The 18,832-nt window shown below is 48.1% G+C and overlaps 4 protein-coding genes across 4 annotated transcripts; 2 read left to right on the plus strand and 2 right to left on the minus strand.

The window, feature by feature from the left end:
* Window positions 1–3,343: 3,343 nt before the first annotated feature.
* LOC6901559 (probable sodium/metabolite cotransporter BASS5, chloroplastic) lies at window positions 3,344–4,895 on the minus strand. The gene is made up of 2 exons (XM_002134197.3): window positions 3,848–4,895; window positions 3,344–3,789 (listed from the first exon to the last, which is right to left on the minus strand). The coding sequence occupies exons 1-2, from the start codon at window positions 4,853–4,855 to the stop codon at window positions 3,442–3,444; spliced, it is 1,356 nt and encodes a 451-aa protein (XP_002134233.2). The 5' UTR covers window positions 4,856–4,895; the 3' UTR covers window positions 3,344–3,441.
* Window positions 4,896–7,441: 2,546 nt separating this feature from the next.
* On the plus strand, window positions 7,442–13,920 carry LOC4815335 (uncharacterized protein CG7065). The gene is made up of 3 exons (XM_001354892.4): window positions 7,442–7,837; window positions 7,894–10,010; window positions 11,824–13,920. The coding sequence occupies exons 2-3, from the start codon at window positions 7,967–7,969 to the stop codon at window positions 13,362–13,364; spliced, it is 3,585 nt and encodes a 1,194-aa protein (XP_001354928.3). The 5' UTR covers window positions 7,442–7,837; window positions 7,894–7,966; the 3' UTR covers window positions 13,365–13,920.
* Window positions 13,921–14,135: 215 nt separating this feature from the next.
* Window positions 14,136–14,884, minus strand: fh (frataxin). Its single transcript, XM_001354891.4, has 2 exons — window positions 14,509–14,884; window positions 14,136–14,439 (listed from the first exon to the last, which is right to left on the minus strand). The coding sequence occupies exons 1-2, from the start codon at window positions 14,824–14,826 to the stop codon at window positions 14,185–14,187; spliced, it is 573 nt and encodes a 190-aa protein (XP_001354927.3). The 5' UTR covers window positions 14,827–14,884; the 3' UTR covers window positions 14,136–14,184.
* A 112-nt stretch (window positions 14,885–14,996) lies between these two features.
* Bap111 (Brahma associated protein 111kD) lies at window positions 14,997–18,056 on the plus strand. Its single transcript, XM_002134196.3, has one exon. It carries the CDS (start codon window positions 15,288–15,290, stop codon window positions 17,643–17,645), a length of 2,358 nt encoding a protein of 785 aa, XP_002134232.3. The 5' UTR covers window positions 14,997–15,287; the 3' UTR covers window positions 17,646–18,056.
* Window positions 18,057–18,832: the final 776 nt, after the last annotated feature.

Here is an 18,832-nt window from a genome sequence, read left to right on the forward strand (position 1 = left end):
CTCCATTCCACTCCATTCCCCTACCCTGGCCATTGCCCATTTCGTAGTGGAAAGTCCAGCAGAAGCAGCTGGTGGGCAATGGGTGCTTCCGGCGCAGCATTACGGCTGAGCAGAGCAGAGCAGAGAGCGGTATGAAAAGGGGAGATGTATAAGTAGAAATGAAAATGAAGCACAATGAGCACATCCGGCCAAAGCTGCGGAGGATGGAGGATGGCTGGGATGGGATGGGGGGGAGGTTCGTTCGTTAGCAATATCCATAGCCCGGGATATTGCTAGGGATAGTGATAGGAATCGCGGTATCGGGATAGGGGTAAGGCTACTGTGGGGTGGATGCCCTAACCGAACCTCTAGATCCGCGCCAGACCGTCAGTCAGTCACTCGCCCGCCCCCCGCCCCCCTCCGCTTCATTTCCTCTGTGGCCCAACCCCCTGCCCTATCATCGGTTGCCATTGCAACAGCCGAGAGCCCATTAAGAAATTTCAAATTCTTGAAAAATTAGCAACCCAAAAAAAGAGTAGAACAAAAGCGAAGAGCAGGGATAGGGTGGAAGGAAGAAAGCGAAACAAGGCAAACAACTCCACTTCTTGAGAATAATTAATGGAATTTTTGAACTTTTAGTGCAAATGCCTCGGAGACAACTGCTTAAACAGCATTTTCATTGATGCTTCTGCAGCATCAGGGCACCACCGGGGTACCCCTACTCCTCGTTTTCCTTGAGACTCTGGTCTGGTCTGGCCTGGCCTGGCCTGGTCTGGTCTGGTGTGTTTTCTGCCACTGTTGCAAGTAGCATGCATGCGCCACAAATAAATTTGTCGTCGACTCAAGCAGATTGTTGCAATTGCTGTCGGAGTTGGTGTCGTGTCCCCCCAGTCGCCGTCGCCCCATTCAACGTGAATGAAAATAGAGCAATTTACATTATTCGCATTCGAGCAGATTTCGCTTTAATGAATTGCACACAACTTGCCAAGAAATATTTCGAGCAAACAAACCAGAGACAAAAAAACCACACAAAAAAACCTGAAGCTATAGTGTTTAAGACGACTACTCCCGACTATGGGTTACCTTTTGAGTAGCATACCTTCCTTAATTACAAAAAAAGAAAAACGTGTCCATCGCTGAATTGAAACAAATTAAATCTAGATGTATACCAGAAACAGTTGGTACCTCTAGCTCTTATATTCTCAGAGATCCTTAAGGTTCTACTTCGGCTGTACTTCCTGAAATGCCATGCGACCTATATGACCTATTCAACACTTTTTAATCTAGGTCCAAATCTTGTCCATTACCAGATCTAAGACCATTATGATAGGTCTTTCTATCCAGAGAAGTGACCCGTAGAGTTCCTTAATTCTAGAGGTCCTGCTAATGATTGTCGAAGAAACTACAGAGCATACCAGTCTCATTCCCAAGCTCCTGCTATGATACGTATTAATGGCTGTTGCATCTGTCTACAGGAACACAACATACCCTTGTTGTATGCCACTCGAGGTGGCGGGCCATAAAAAGATGAACACAAAATATAGAATAGTAAATGAGATACGTCTGCATTTGTCTGACTTGGCACTTTGTCTAAAACACATTATATGCCGACCGAGAACACAACCGAAATGAACCCCTCTGGCCATTCAAATCTCTCTCCCTCTCTCTCTCTCTCTGTCGCTCCCTCTGATGTGATGTGATATTTGGGCACCGCACCGGCTGGCTGAACCACGCGACCCGGGAAACAGCAGTACCAGGAATTGCGAATCGCGATGGGGCAGTGGCTACCCCCTTGCCTCGCTGGTGGTGGTGTCGCCCCATTCTGTCTGTCGTTTCGAGTCTGATTCAGTAATCGGAATTCGCTCATCTTCATCATTACGGGAGACGCCATCCCCCCCCTTCCCTGCCCTAGCCCACCCTTTCCTTCACAACTGTTTTCCCAAGGGCTCTTCAAAGTTAATGCAGAATATCATTTGCATTCATGTCGCAGCAGCAGAGATCGCAAAATGAAAACCTCAACAGCTGTGCTGGATTCGCAATATTTCGATGTCAGAAATGAAAAAAAAGAAATGGAAAAAAACAACGAATACAGAGGAGAAATATGAGAAAACGAGCCATAACTCATGTCACCATGTTCATTAAATGTGCGACCGTTTGTCCAGTTACTGCCACTCAGCCTACTGCCTACTGCCTACTGCCACTGCCACTGCCACTGCCACTGCCACTGCGACTGCCTACTGCCACTGCTACTCCACTCCTGTCAGATGCACCAGCTTCGGGCATCATGGTTTTGGGTGGCTAGGTCCGGGTGGGGTGGGGGGGGACCGGGCGGCTTTACAGTATTTTATTGTCTATGTGCGCATATGGTCAGCTCATTGTGAAGTCGCTTGTATTGCCATTACCATTATCGTCATGCCCATCGTCAGCATCATCGTGTAGCGATTAATGCGGCTCTTCATCCAGTTACAGATACGTGTTACATCTATCACAAAGGACACGTCGAAATGGCAGAGGGGGTGGCTCAGGCCAGCTCTGGCTGGCTGGTGGGGAGGGTGGCATGGTGGTTGCGGCACAAATTGTTTTGGGAATGCGTTCCGTTTGCTGACATTTGTCCTCGGTGGCAGGCTGGCTGGGTGACTGCACATGTGGTCGGCCTCGAGGGGCCCCCGTGATATTAATGCCATTGCCCGACACAACAGCAAAAAACCAAGCCAGGGATTGATTTAAGCCAGCGAGTGAGTGCATTAAAAACACATTTAACACTTGGCTTGTGTTGAGCCGCCATAAAACACATCACTTCGAACAGCCACCAGCACATCAGAACAATTTACAGTCAGCTTTTATGCATTTCGAGTGGTGTTCCATCGGACAAAACAAAAAAACTTAAACCGGGGCTTACATTTTTCTAAAATTCAAATTTTTCGCGGTCTTTAGCTGTTTGCCAACACTGCAGCACTAATCAGAGACTTATCAGCACTCGACTTATCCATACGATAGTATCGATAGCCGTTTTCTGTTCGCCTGGTACCAGAAAATCTGAAAGCCGAAAAATCTCGGCTCTGAGTGCCACAAATTTGAAAGTGGTTGTTGAAATATCCTTATCAAGCACTACGAAGCAAGGATATTCCCCTGTGATCCTTTGGTAAGGGCTCAAAAACAACACCAGCCCGATTCGTTGCAAAGATGATTTTTTAAGAGTGTTATTCATCAAAACTTAGCCTAGTATAAATAAACAACGAGATCTATCTAGAGTCTAGTAGTTGGCGTAGCCCCTCCCTCGGTTGCCCCTCTAATTAACTCAATAATAATGACATTAGACTTTGCTTAATTTGCTGCGAAGAGAGATGATAGACAATACGCAAAATGAAAGAAACTATTTAATTTATTTACCAACTTATCTTCATATATCTTATCATAGCAATTAAAAATAACGGGAAACCAGGCAGAGCGGAACTGGAGCTCTCAAGGTCGCTGATAGACAGCCTCGTCGTGCTCGGCGATCAGCTGCTTGTGATCGAAGGCATGCTCGTCCTGGCGCACATTCCATCCGAGACAGCGGCGCACCCCATAGAAGACGATGACGAGAACCAGGGAGAGTAGTGATGCCGTAATAGGCACCACCAGGACGAGATCCAGTTGCGGCTGCTCCAGCTGACTGGCCTGCAGTAGGACAATGGGCATGGTCATGTTCAGCACACTGGTTTCGATGGCCAGGGTCAGGGCATCGGTGGCCGAGCGGCAGAGCAGCTTGGACAGCAAGTAGGTGGCCAAATAGCCGGCAAGGGGCAGGCAGAGAGCTGCCACCAGCACCTGCAACAGAGGGAATGAAGCCCCAACTCACGAGACACTTGCATTGCAGACCACTTACCTGCCAGGTGAACTCGGCAAAGACGAACCAATTGAGCCCCACCGTCAGCCCCACCAGACTCAGACTGAGCAACACCGACAGTGGCTTGAGGAAGCGGAAGATAAACCGCGTCGTCTTCGGCACACACAGGCGCAGCAGGAGGCCAACGGCCAGGCAGGCGACCAGAGCCGCCGCGCCGCCCGATAGCTGGCCAAAGGGCACCGTCAGCTCATCATCGTCGTAGACGAGGCGGCCCAGGACCATGATCCACAGCGGCATAAATGCTATCGCCAGCAGGCTGTTGATGGTGGTGGTGGCAATCGACAGGTTGATGTTCCCCTTGAGGAACACGGCGCACACATTGGCCAGGCCGCCGCTGGGAGCCAGAGCCGTATAAAATAGGGCCAGCTGGAGGGGCTGCTGACCAGGCCAGAGGGCACGGCCGAGGCCGAAGCCCAGGGCCGGCATTACCACGAACCGACTGACGATGCCCACCACAGGACCCACGGGCCGGCACACGATGTCCTGCAGACGCTGCAGATCCAGCACGGTGCCCAGATTGAGGAACATCAGCAACGCCAGCGCCGCCGATACATATGTGGTTATCCGCTCATCGATCACGCGTTCCCGCAACACCGCTATGGACAGTGGCTGAGGGAACGCCTCGATTGCGCCGCCATCGGAGTGCAGTTCCACCAGCAGGTCGCTGTAGCCGAAGCGTTTGCCCGTCACGTTCACCGTCCCCAGCCAACTGCCGCTGGCATCAAATTCCTGGCCGGGCACTGTCTGGTTCGCCACGGCCCTCCGATCGTCCCTCGAGCGTACCACAAAATGGTAGCCCAAGGTGGCATCCTGGGGATGGACATCATAAATGTGTAGCTGAAGCTGCTTGCTTTCATCACTGAGAAGTCGGAGCTCGGCCTGGCCGTAATCCACCAGCCAATTGCCGGCCAAGTCCCCGTATTTGCCCTGAACCCCGCCTATTCCAAGCAGGACCAATGCCAGGAGCTGCAGTCTAGTGTTCGACATGTTGTCCAGGCTGCGTCGCTTTTCTAACTGATATGGGCCACAACAAAGGCAACATCTTCAGTCGACAGTCGTCTGTCCGTCGCACATAGCCGTTATCGGGCCGCAGACCCGTAGACTAAGCCCAAACTCTTATCAGGAAGCGGGGTTGTTGCCTCTCGACAGGTGCATTCCAGCTACGATCCAAAAGGGGGCACCAAAAAAACTATTTCCATCATTCAGTTTCGAAACTTGTGATCTTTACAGGTGGTGACCTTTTACAGATAAAGGAATACACACCGAAAGAGATTATCTTTACTATTTCATAGGATACTACGAGTTTTAAGAATCGGACTCCGAAACCCCCATGATGTTAAAGTATGTGAGATGCCCAAAAACAGTATAACATTCTATGAATTCTGGGACACTCGTAGACTAAAGTAATTATGAAATTCCTTTTAATTACTAGAGATTAATAGAAACACCCACAAAGCTACGAGTATAAAATCAAACAAAGAGAAAACAGCAGACCTCCGTCAACCCCCATCGAAAGTCAATTCCCTCTCTAATAATCTCAATGGTTATTCTTTTTGTTCGAGTGCATTGTTTAGTTCGATTTTGTACGAGTTCGTGGGCATATAGAAAATATAAAACGTTTTTTTATTTCTTACTGTTGATGAACATTAAACAATTGAAACTGGAAATGCCGCTACTGATTACGGCCGTAGAACCGTATACTGTCAAAATTTCCCCACTCCCGTTGCGTTTTTCCTGAATCACTGGCCATAAATTGGGACTTATGGGTGTCATTAAACCATTCAGATTTCAATTTCTTGCTTTTATTGTTGTGATTGACGTTTGTTTAGTTGGTGAGAAAAATACCACCATTTTTTATATTTAGCATTAGACTACAGTATACATCATAAATATGCAATTCATATGTTAGTCATTGACCATATGCGAGTACCCGTTAAATGGGTGCAATGAAAATGCAACACTCTTTGGGCTCCGACGCTCTTATCTCTGAACTTTCTCTGATACTACTATAGCTGATATATATTGTAGTTAATTTGGGATTCTTGCGTCTGGGTGTCTGGTGGCATTTCTCACAATCATTCATTGTTTAGTTATAGATAACCCAAATATGCTCAAAATCGTATTATGGTTTGGGGGGGGCCACAGGAAAACCAATCAATACATACGCGTGCTACTATATTTATCATTGTATAATTATTTTTTATAATTTTATAATGGGGTCTCTTAATAAACTGTTTATGCCTTTTTTTTGTCCTCCTCCTTCTACTTGACGCAATTTGGAAACGCTGCAAGTGTATTTCTGTAAGGTGTAATTTAAGTACCTAAATCAAGTACAGCTGCCAAGTACTCAGTCAGTATATAAGAGAGCTTATTTATGTAACTTAAGCAAAATATTTGATATGTCGTTTGGTGTGGGACAATTTGAGAATTTAAAATTAATCTCCTAAAAATCAGTCCCACCGTTTAATAGATTTCTATATGTATTCGATTTTATCTGTTTCGATTTTTGCTTACATTTTTTATTTACATCTGTATCTTTTTTCTGTTCTCATACTAACACCAGCCGTTTTATCTCGTTTCCCTCCGCCAGGAGCACACACTGCAGGAATTTCGTAGTCACTGAAATTTCACTTGTTCTTTCTGGCTATAATACTGATCCGATCTAATTCATATTCAGCAGTCTGGTAGATATGGTAATTCTCAATAATTCACCTCTTTGTATTCTCGTATCTTCAAAGTTGTGCATGCGACTCATTCTCGTCCTTTTCTCGTCCTTTTTTACAAAAAAAATTCAAATTTTTGTATTTGTAACAGTTTTTAACGGTAACTTGTCATTGGGGTATGTACCGAACGGCTATGAACGGCAATGAACTGCACTAGAAGGTTTGGTCAACCAGCTACACGTTAGCCATTTATCCATAGATTTTTACAAACGAAGCCCAATTAATGTTCCCCCCAAATATTTCATGAAGATGTATCATTATCGTGGAGAATCCTTTAATACCCTTTGGTCGACAATCGTTTCGAAATGACCTTCAGGTGTCGCTTTTGATAATTACATACAATGTTGCAAATGTGTAGTTTGCGTGTAATTACCGTGTAACAACATAATAAATGCATTGGAAATTGTTTTTGTTTAAACCTTAATAAACCTTAATAAAGATGAAAACTTAAATTTAGCCAGTCTTGTAGGAAACCGATTTAAAAACGGATAAAATTATGAGTAGTGAGCTGAGGATAGTAGCTAGCTAGTAATATTCGACGGAATCTCCAAATTGAGCAATATGAACTCCTATCCTTTTTCGTTTGTCTTGATTGGCCTATTTCGCTACTTGTTTTTTGTTTGACCATTTGTAAAACCATTTTTTAGACAAAATCCAATAAAAAGCATGTATTTAAAATACACCAGTCAAGTAGAAAATTAAATCACTAATTGGTTAAAATTATGTGGGCATGGTTAAATGTCCTATATAGCTGAGAGTATTACACGGAAGATTAAAAACGAGGAATATGTAAAATAGAAATCGAGCTCGTCAGTATATTTACGGTATTTTTTGAAAATGAGTCGGTATATTCCGGTATATTTCTGAGGGTCGGACGGTATACTTTATCGATAACACTGCGGTCACACTGGATGTACGAGACAAGTAAATAAATATTTTTTCTCCGCTTTAAAAACGAAGAAAAAGGAGGCCAAACGTATATTGCAGTGTTTTGCATTGTACTTAGAGCACAAAAGGTCAATCGCAAGTATTGTAAGTAGCACTATTTAAACTGCGAAGCCACATCTACGGACGCTAGCCGCTCCAGAAAAGGTGTGTGTGTGCGTCGGCGTGTGTTGAGTGAACAAAAAACAGTGCTGCAAAAAACAAGAAAAGAAAGAGAAAAGAAGACGGAAGCCGAGTGAACGCGGTAGCAAGGAGGAACCGAAATCAGATCGAAATTTGGTTTTGGACAAACCCAAACAAGGTAAGTAGGGATCGGGCCTAATTTCTCTTACTACCATGTGCTTCGTATTCGGACAGGTTTTGTCGGTGTTTAAAGATTGATTCGAGATTGTGTGCGCCGGTTTTCCCAGATCCCATATAGGCAGCAACGATGAGTTTTTTGCCGGGCGAACCAGTGCCGCCCGGCTTTGAGGAAGACGACTCCTCGTCCCGCCCGGCAATCATACAAAAGCAACTTGATGATTACACACGCGGACCATTAATTGGCACCGAATACTGCGTCGAGCTGATCGAAGAGGGACGCCTGATGCCCAATTACTATTGTGTCCTGTGCAGCAACTACAACGATGTGCGAACGGTGTTTGTACACTGGACATCGCTGTCCCATCGCAACAAGTACTTGCAAAAACATTTCCAGAAGGCCTACGAGGTCCTGCAAAAGATACAGAAACGCACGCCCAACGGTGGCGGCGATCTGGTCATTGCCACTGGCATTCTTTGCCAATTGATTGAAAAGCAGTGCGGACGTGCGCGTCGTATTGTGTCGGTGCCCAGCTCACAATTTAGTCAATATCGTTCGAAATTTTGCAGCCAGGTGCGTAACAAGTTCCATTTCGACGAGTGCTCTGGCCCCGATTTCGTGGAGGAGGCGCGCAAACTTGTGCAGGATATGCAGAAGGAGGAGAGCAGCGACAAGATCGCGCCGAAAGAGAACAACAGCAGCAGCATCATTGCCCTTGATGCCATCTCGAGTGATGACGAAAGTTTTGGCCCAAACCAAAAGCGAAGCCCCATCGACGAGCAATCGCCGAGTGGCCGTGGGGCCAATCGTTCGCCACCGGCGCCTGGTAAAATGCCCAAACAACAGCTTCCCACGCCCAAAGAGCTGTCCATGCAGGCCTCGATGATTGCCCAGGAGCGGTACAAATGGGAGAAATTTCGCTGCATGCTCGAGCTGCAGCTGAAGCAGCTGCGCGATGAGACTGAGACATACGAATCGTTTCCGGAGAAGCATCCCGACTATCCGGACGAGTGGAAGCAGTTCTGGAATCGTCGCTACAAGGAGCTGCAGGAGGAGAAGAAGACCGATCCGAATAGCTACGACTACAAGCCCGAATGGATTAGCTACTGGAAGGACAGGCGCGTCGAGCTCTTCAATATTGCTGTCGGCAAAATCAAAAAGGAACTTAAGGAGAAATTCAAGCTGGCCGACGAAGATGAGGAGAAGACCAAGGATCTCATGGAACGCTACAAGATACGTGTCTCCAGTCCGCGTGAGGCATCAGCCACCCCTTCGTCGGGGCCGCCCCATGTCCGCCGTAAGCCGAATTTTCGCAACAATCGAGGCAGCGGTGCTCCTGAAACTGTCATCGACATTAGCGATGACGAAACACCCAATCCATCATCGCGAAATCGTGCCCATTATAACAGACGATCTCGCTCGCATTCGCAGTCGCCGAAGCGTGGCTTTGGGGGAGGAGGAAGCCGTCATCCAGCGCGCAGATCACGCAGCCGTTCGTCGCGACGCCACTACAGCAGACACAACGGTTCGCGTAGCCCGTATTCGCGTAGCCCTCAGCGGGGACGTCGCTCTCGTTCTCCGGTCTACTATCATCGTCGTCATCAGGTCTTGTCATCTAATCATGGCCGACCGCGTGATGGTGGTGGCTACGCGGAACGTCGCAGCGTCGATCGGGAGCGGGACAGGGATAGGGAAAGGGAGCGCACCAGTGACGCAGATTTCTATCGCAGCGGCAGCTTTAGCCGAGGTGCGGCGTATGAGCGAATGGAGACATTCCGTGTGATGGACTCGCGTGTCTATCCCGAATATAGTTTGCCCAAAAAGGCACGCTCCAAATCGCTGGATAAGGATACAGAGCCCCCGGTGGCCGACGATGGACCCCTCACTGTGGTCAGTGTGCTGCGCATGCTATCAGCCGTCGAGGATCATTTGGGTAGTCTCGGACCGAAGGCTTTGAGTCTGCTCAGCAAGGCTCTGGCCATGGAGATGGTGCAAGCGAATGCTGCCGAAGATCTGCTCCTGAACGAAGATAATTGTGTGTTCTTGGAGACAACCAAAGAGAAACTGAAGGGCATCCTCATAGCCGAAGTGCTGGATGATCCGCAAAAAGTGCGCGTTGTGAAAAAGTTGATCACGAATATAGCGGGCATCATCTTTCAAGTGAAAGAGAAAGGTATGTTAAACACCCCTCATTTATCTTATACTCTAAGCCTAGCATCTACAAATCCCCCTTATATCCTATCTTTTATCGCGTTTGATATTCGTGTGTGTGTGTGTGTGTGTGTGTGCGGTAAGTATTTAGTGTTCATTCTACGCCAGGTTTCTGGTCTCCAGCTCTCAGTTGAGAAGTCCGTAAAGCAAAAGGTATCCCCTAGTCCTGGTATTCAACATTCGTTTTGTCCGTCGGCATCTCGCGCCTCTATCGCGATTCTTCCCTTGAAGCTCGGGCGCGTTTGAAGCATCCTCTGGCTTCAGTTTTTTCTTCTTTTTTTTTTGTTGGTTAAAAACCCGAATGAAACCGATTTTGTGTGTGTCTTTGTAACCGAATGAGAAAGGTATTTAAGCATGGACTTTAAGCCGATCGATACACTCTTAAAACCTATGTCATTCCGTTGCAATGGGGCATAAACTTGGGCTAAACGAATAATATATTAATTTTTTCAATAAATTACATTACATTCGAACGGAAACAAAGTTGAATTTGGAATAAAGGGTTGATCTGTACCTTTTTGTTTTCAACATGCTGGGGGTCCATCTTTCTCCAAAATAGTCTTTATAGTCTCTTTTTAAGGGGACAGACGCGCGCACACAATAGCCGAAAGCGGCGCCGAACGCAGCTGCAAAAGCTCCTATAAGCTAGGCGGAGAGCTTTGAAAGCTCAACTAGATAATCTCCGCTTTGTTTTTATTCTCAGTAAATGTTTTAATCGTTTTTGTTTGCGCGATCGCAAAGTACAGGCATAATATATAAATATTTTGAATATTTATTTGATTAACAATTAATCCTATTAAATATAGAAGGGTAAAAAATAATTCAATTAATATTAAAGTAAAATTTATCAGAGGAAAAAATAAATGCAAAAAAAAAATTACCTGCTTTTAATATTAAATTTAAAGGGAAATGTAGGAGAGAGAAAAAAGGAAGAAATATACACATATTGATAAATATTTTAAGCAATAATTTTAAGGGATATTTGAGGGGATAAGGTGTTTTCGAGGCTATTAAAATTGTGTTATCGAAAGTTACGGAAAGGCCGGGGAAAAGTGCGGGCAGATCTATAGGGAACAGCAAACATATAGACATACATATATACATATAGTATGTAGCTAACGGATCAGCCTTTCACTGTGCTAAAATAAAGCTCATATCTACCTACTGAAAGTTTCTTTTGGCTCAGCTCCGTTTTCGGCTTATCCTTCAGCTATAGTGTGCGCGAGGCCTAAGGTCCGTTATTCAGCAAATACTTGATCAATAAATGTGTATATATGCATACCACATGGTACTTTCCTTGTTTTTTTTTTCGACTTAAATCGGTCCGGTATCGGTATCGGTATCTCACGCATTTTGGGACACCATTTTGTACTTCTGCTTTTCCATTCCGGATGGAAAATGAACACCACAATGAACCCGTCGCTCGTTCGGACCCTTTTCGCGTTCGAGTTTAGCTTTCTTTCCTTTTTGGTTAGTGTAAAAAACAAAGTGTAAAATGAACGCCCGCAACGCCCTGTGGAAGCGAGAGCAGCAAGCGTCCTTCCACCACCGCCGCCACACCATCCATAAGTATAAAATGTAATTTATTTCCAAGTAATTCCGTTGTACTGTAATTCGATATTGATTTGATCTCCTCTGAGGGGGATTGAATCGCACACACACGTTTGTGTTTGATACATGACGATTGATTGACGATTAACTTTTTCCTTTTTTTGTTTTTGTGTTGTGCTCCTTTTTCGCCCGTTTCCCATGGGTGCATTCACGTACCATTTTAGCCAAGAAAGACGGCGGAAAAAACAAAGCGAAGCCCATACCGCCATCGCCCGCCCAGCTGCCATTCGATCGGAATGTTGTCTGCGCGAAGCTGGCCAGCGCATTGGTCGGCAAGGGCTACTATGATATGAGCAGCGAGGATATGGACAGGCTGTTGCATTTCTATGCCACGCTGGCAAAGATCGAGAAGAGCCGTCGGCTGGCGGGCAAGAAATTTCATTTCTCCGAAGTCCTCAATCTGCTGGGCCTGACGAAGGAAAAGCCTGTGACGGATCCCATTGAGATTGATATCGACGAGCTGATGAAGGAGGTGGAAAGTCATCTGCACAAGAAGGAGAAGGTGGAAACGGTGGTAGCGTCTAAATCGGATCCCACTGGCATGGAGTCCCTCACCGATTCCGATCTGCAGACATTGCTACAGAACTTCAAGTTCCTCTCCAGCGAGGAACAGGTCCATCTGATCGGGCATCTGCGCAAGCTTGAGGTCCAGGAACCGATGCGTGTCGAATGTCTCCGCAAGTATGTGAATCTGGCGGAGCTCAGCGGCGACGGGGAGTCGTGCAGTGATTTTCTCTCACGCGTCGCTGGCACCATCAATCCGGAAAATACTTCATCCGTCTCTGCTGCCGTTGCGGCAACTGTTTCATCGTCCAAGTCTTCTTCGGCTGCTGCCGCGGTTGCCACGGCCGCTGCTCTGTCCTCGCTGAATACCCGTCGTCGTAGCTTTGAGCGTGAGATGCCCGCTATGCAGGGAGCCAAGCAGCGTCGCGTCGGACGCTCTTCCCCAGGACTCCTTATCGACGATGATGACGACGACGATTACAATTTTGATGATTTGGTGATGAAGGCCTGCGACTCGAATGGCGGCGGTGCTGGTGGCAGAGGCGGCGGCGGCAGCTGCCTCCCGTCTGTGGTGCCGGTTCCATCTTCGCCGAATGCTTTGACTTTCAAACCGGCCGCCTCTTCAAAGTTTTCGCTGGACACTGAATCGATTATAGCCAATCTGATGGACACGCTCACCAAGCAAGGTGTCGGAGGCAGAGGCAGCGGTGGCAGTGGCGGTCAGCAGGCGAATCGTGAACGTGAAAATCCAACTGGTGCTAGTACTCCGGGTAAGTCTTCACGTGCCGCCGCAAAGAAGCTGCAGCAGCAACAAGGATCCAACAAAATGGGTGGGCTCAATCCCAATTCCATGATGCAGCAGCAGCAGCAGCAGGCGGGATATAGCCAGCAGGATGCCAATCCGGCATACCATATGCAGTCGCATCATTTTGGTCAGGATCCGCAGATGCATGGTGCCACCACTTATAACGGCAGCTACTCCTATCCCGGCTACTCAAACTACCAGGGACATGGGCAGGAAATGCCCGGCTATGGCGGTGTACCACTCAATCCCTGGGCCAACAATGGTGTCGTCCCCCCGCCGCCGCCGTACAACATGCAGCAGCAGCAGCAAAACTACACGGCCGCCCAGCAACAACAGCACCAGCAGACGCCCCACCCATCGCAGCAGTACAACAATATGTTTGGGCCTCGTCATTAGTTTAAGTTAACCTTAAGGCGATTAAATCTACATCCACACATATACATACTGCGTACGCATACACCCATACTCAAGTATCAGTCTGTCGCATTCTAGCTCATGCACACCCGCATGGGTGTGTGCGCAGTTTAGTTGCTAGAGAAGAGGTTCGAATGAACGGGATCCAACTGTTGGTGACATCTCCTCGATATCGATCATCAGGTTTGTTCCTGCCACGAGATGGGAGTTTTTTTTTTCGTAAAACGTAACTCTAGGATGCGCGAAAGTGAACATGCGGTGGCAGATTAAATAAAGTGCGAAACATGTTCAGGGCACTAGTCCGACTTAATATCAACGGAACGGAACGGATCGGGAGATCGTACAGCGGCCACATTGAAGTCAAAGAAAGGTCACGTCTTGCCGGCATCATTTTTTTTTTTTTTTTGTTTTGTAGTTAATAAAATGAAAAGTAATATGTAAAGGTGTAAACTTTTGTACAAGAAATTGTTTGTATCAAGCGCCGAGATCTATACGGTACTGTTACCGTTCAAAAGCCTATTGATACGTTGCAAAAAAACATATTTTTACCTTTAAAATAAATAAATTCAAATAAATGAATCAGTGAGCATCTGTCCCGTCCCCTCATTTGGCAGAGCAATAAAGATACATATGTCACGATTGGGCGGACCTTTAAATCTGCACTCCAAAGTGTACAGAATATTTTGTTTTGTAATAAAAAATACATTTAAAACATCCCCATTTTTAGCACAACCAATAAAGTGAGCGAAAATGTAAAGCGGTAATCGATCAACTCTTTTTATGTTATCAAGGAACTAAATTCTTAACTACAGTGGGGCAACTGCATAAAGTCCACGGTCTGGGACTTAACAATATTTGGTATTTCGAGCTGCAGCAACTGGTGCAGCGACTGGCCCGTGTGCCTGTATATCCACTTGCCGGCCTTGGGTGTGCCAACGTAATCGAAGCGCTTGGGACCGCTGGTGGGGGAACTTAGCCAGATCTGCTTGTTGGGCGTCTGGCGGTTGATCACATAGGTGCCGTGGCTCTTGCCCAGATTCACTGTGAGCACACCATCCTGCCGCAAACAAAAAATAAACACCATTTAGCGTGATGTAACCATTGGGTGCAAAATCTAGACACTTACGCCATAAGCCACGTCGGTGCCAATGAGGTCTGTGGCGTTCTCGGTCAGCTCCTCAAAATAGTCACACAGGCCGTCAAGGGTCTCGGAGCACACTCGCTCGTAGGTGGCCGTGTCCAGGGAGCTCTCCGTCTCGATTTGGCTGCTAAACAGCCGCCGTCTCAAGGGTCCATTATTTTGATTGAAGACTTCAGAGGCCGTCGTTGCCGTAGGAACCCGGTTTTGATTTGTGTTTAGCCAGCATAAGCTGTGATAGCCTGCAGCGCTAGCAGAACGTGTATTTAAGCGGCTGAGCCGAGCTACTGCACGCCTGGTGAACATTGGGTTTGTTTATTTATAATTCTAATATTAAAGTGAACGATGCTGCCAACTTGGGTAAAACTGATTGTCAGAGCAGCACTTAGTACGGTCACACTTGCAACTAGCGATTGACGTAACCATCGATATATTCGATGTGCAGGATTTCTGCCAATAAGGTCCAATTAAGCATCAAGTAGTCAGTGAAACAACAGAAAAATAGTGTCGATCTGTTCCGTCCATGATATATCCCCTAACACAATCCATAATATCCATAATAATCCAAGTATATTAATATTATTCAAAGACATCGATATATTGATATAGTAGTGTATTTTTAACCATCCCTAATACCTCACACCGACGCAAACCAGAGAAAAATGGCGTCCACATGAAAATTTTTCTGTTGTTGTCGATGAAATAACCATTGAATCGTGTATAGTTTAGATGCAATTGCCGTTAAATAACTAAAACATTGTGAATGAATGATAATGGCGTTGCCGAGCAACTACAAGCAGATAGCAGTGGGTGCGCCAACGGGCCCCGGACCGGTAACACCACTCCAAGGCGGCAGCCGGTCTCGTTCGTCTGGCGGCGGTGGCGGTGGGGACCGGAACAAGGACCAAACGCCCATCTTCACGCACAGCAACTATGGTAATCCGGCTTTCACACCACAAAAGGTGACGAAATCATCCAGCAGCAAGAACCAGAACGAATCACGCCTGCCCAAGCCACCGAAGCCGCCAGAAAAACCCATACTGCCCTACATGCGGTACTCAAAGCGGGTGTGGGACATGGTAAAGGCCCAAAACCCGGAGCTGAAGCTGTGGGAGCTGGGCAAAAAGATCGGCGCCATGTGGAAGCTGCTCAGCGATGAGGAGAAAACGGAGTTCATCGACGAGTACGAGGCGGAGAAGGTGGAGTATGAGAAGGCGCTCAAGGCATACCACCAGACGCCCGCCTATCAGTCGTACATGTCCGCCAAGAGCAAGTTCAAATCAGATGTGGATATGCACGAGACGCCGTCCCGCGGCGGTGGCAGCAAATCCCATGAGCGTCGCATCGACATCCAGCCAGCGGAGGACGAAGATGACCTCGATGAGGGCTACACGGCCAAGCATATGGCCTATGCTCGGTATCTGCGCAATCATCGCCTGATCAATGAGATCTTCTCGGAGGCTGTGGTCCCGGACGTCCGATCCGTGGTCACCACCACACGGATGCAGGTCCTCAAGCGGCAGGTGAGCTCCCTGACGATGCACCAGACCAAACTGGAGGCGGAGCTGCAGCAGATGGAGGAGAAGTTCGAGGCGAAGAAGCAACGCATGGTGGAGTCTAGTGAGGCCTTCCAGGAGGAGCTGAAGCGCCACTGCAAGCCCGCCGTCGATGACGACACCTTCCAGAAGATGGTGCACCGCATGTACGAGGACATCAAGCGTGATCGTCAGCGGCTTGACGAGCCCAACAATACCAACAACAACAGCTCCTTGACGGGCCCCGTTTCTGCGCCCGGCGGTGGTGGTCCCACTGCGGTGGCCAGTAGGAACGAGGAGGCCTCCAAACAGCAGCCACCGACGCAGCCCGGCCAGCCGTCAGCAACACCGGCGCCAGCACCAGCCCAGGAGGCGCCACCGGGACCAGCTTTGACCCCAGCGAAAGAAACGTCAGTGGTCACGGTCAAGCCGCCGCAACCTAATCCACTGCCAATACCAGCCCCTGCGCCCCCGGTTGTGCATGTCCATGAAACTGCCAGCAAGACGGATCCAGAGCCCATGGATATTGAGCCACCGCCAAAGCCCTCAGTTCCTCCGCCACCCATCAAGCCCGAGAAGCTGGAAATGGCCGCCGCACTGCCACCACAGTCGACCGTAACGATAGGAGAACCACCCAAGGATGTGCTGAAGGTGTTGCCACCCAGCAAGGTGCCAACGCCGACGCCCGTGCCAACGCCCACACCACCGCCACAGCCGATGGCTGTCAGCGAAGTAGTGGGCGCCAACCCAGGAGCACCGGGATCTGTTCCAACAGCAGCGACGACGCCAACGCCACCGCCAATAAGTGTACAGCAACAACAACAGGCACCTCTGCCGCCACAGCAACAGCAGCAGGCACCACAGCAGCAGCAACAGCAAGCGGCTCCTCCTCCAGGCATGCCGCAGATGCATCCACATCCGGGCCATCCGCCACCGGGCCATCCGCACATGCCACCCCATATGACGCCGCATCAGCCACCGCCAGGAATGCCGGGACTGCCGCCACCACCTCACACGGGTTATGCCAACTACGGAGGACCGCCGCACGGTCCACCTCCGCCGGGCGGTCCAACACGTTCGCCCTACTATCAGCCCCAGTACGGGGGCCATCCCACGCCGCAGCCCTACTATGCACCCTTCTCCCCCTATCAGCAATCGTACGGACCACCGCCCGGCTCCCACTACATGTCGCCGCGTCCACCGCCACAGCACAATGGCAATCCGGGTCCGGGCGTGCACTATGCACCCGAGCACGGCAATAATCCACCTCCGCCACCACAGCAGCAGCAGCAACAACAACAGCAGCAGCAGCAGCAGCAACCGCCTCCGGGACACCTGCACGAGCCGAGTGGAGGATCAGTCACCGGAGCCAGTGTGGGAGTGGGAGTCTATGGCCAACAGCCGCCACCTCAGCAAACAGCGCCTCCCAGCAGCGTCGGACCAGGAGCAGGAGCAGCGACACCAGGCGGACCACCACCACCATCCGGAGCGGCAACCGGCGAGAATGCAGCACCGACACCCGTAACAGCGGCGGCACCACCTGGCAGCAAGCACGCAGGAGATGCGGAGAAGCATGAGACGGCGGACTAACTGGGACTTGTACCATCTACCCCATACCCATACCCATGCCTAGGACACATCTCAATCAGCTCCTAGATTTAGTTTTTAGATTATTTTATACATCTCTATTTGATACGCGCCGACCTGCGCCCCGTGCTGTAACATAGCTGTCCCTCCCGCCCGTCTTGTTCCCAGATGCTGACTCTCTTTACATTGACCCCCGCATATCTCTTCATCCCTACCCGATCATGTGGGACGACACAACAATTTCATTATATAATAAGTGGAGGAATACACCTGCCCCCCTCTTTTTTTTTGTGAGCTCTGAATATTATATTTTGTGGGTCGGATCCGGACGATTACGACGAAATATACGATTAAAAATTAAATATAAAACGAAAGGAAGATAGATTGATTGCTCCTATGGGAGCTAAATAAGAATTACGGATGTGTTTTGCTGAGTTATATTTGTATAATGATGATTAAACATACAATTTGTAATGGTTGATTTTATATATTTTTTTAAAGAGCATTGAGAGAAATGATATAACTAACCCGATACTGGTGTTTCTGCTGCTAATCGTTGCAAATAATGATACAAGGGACTGTATTTATTGGACTCCAGTGACGCGCCATGATCCTCGTGCTGTGGGTGGTGTCTGTTTTTGGTACTACACTTGGCGGTAGGGCAAGTCGGTCGTCCAAGCGCGCCAAATTCAAACTCAGTGGCGCCGCCAACTTAAGCTTAAGCTGTGGCCATAATTGGAACTAAACGAGAAGCTTTAATGGGAAAGAAACAGTTAACATTGTCAAAAATGGTACATACATATGTATATGTACATATGTATATGCACATGAACTTATGCAAATTGCAAAGCGGGGTGGTGGGGCGGGGTCAGATCAGGTCATCTTTTAATTGTACACCTCCGTTGCCATATGGCGCCCAGTAAGTCCGCGACCAGCCGCCAATCCATCCACCCACTTGCACGCTACACACCAACACACAGGCCGTACTAGAAGTCTCTCTCTTTCATAAACACACACACATACAGCTGCGCAGAGATTATCAAACACGTCGACAGAGCAGCGCAAATGACGTTGCTCATATTTTGTAGGCAACTGTACCATGAAGCTTGCTCTTTAGACCCCTCCCCACAACCCCACCAAATGAAACACTTTCATGAAATTTTTTTTTTTGGTTTCTTCTCTAGAAAAAA

Source organism: Drosophila pseudoobscura, chromosome X (assembly GCF_009870125.1).
Source record: "Drosophila pseudoobscura strain MV-25-SWS-2005 chromosome X, UCI_Dpse_MV25, whole genome shotgun sequence".
NCBI classification, from domain to species: Eukaryota; Metazoa; Arthropoda; class Insecta; order Diptera; family Drosophilidae; genus Drosophila; species Drosophila pseudoobscura.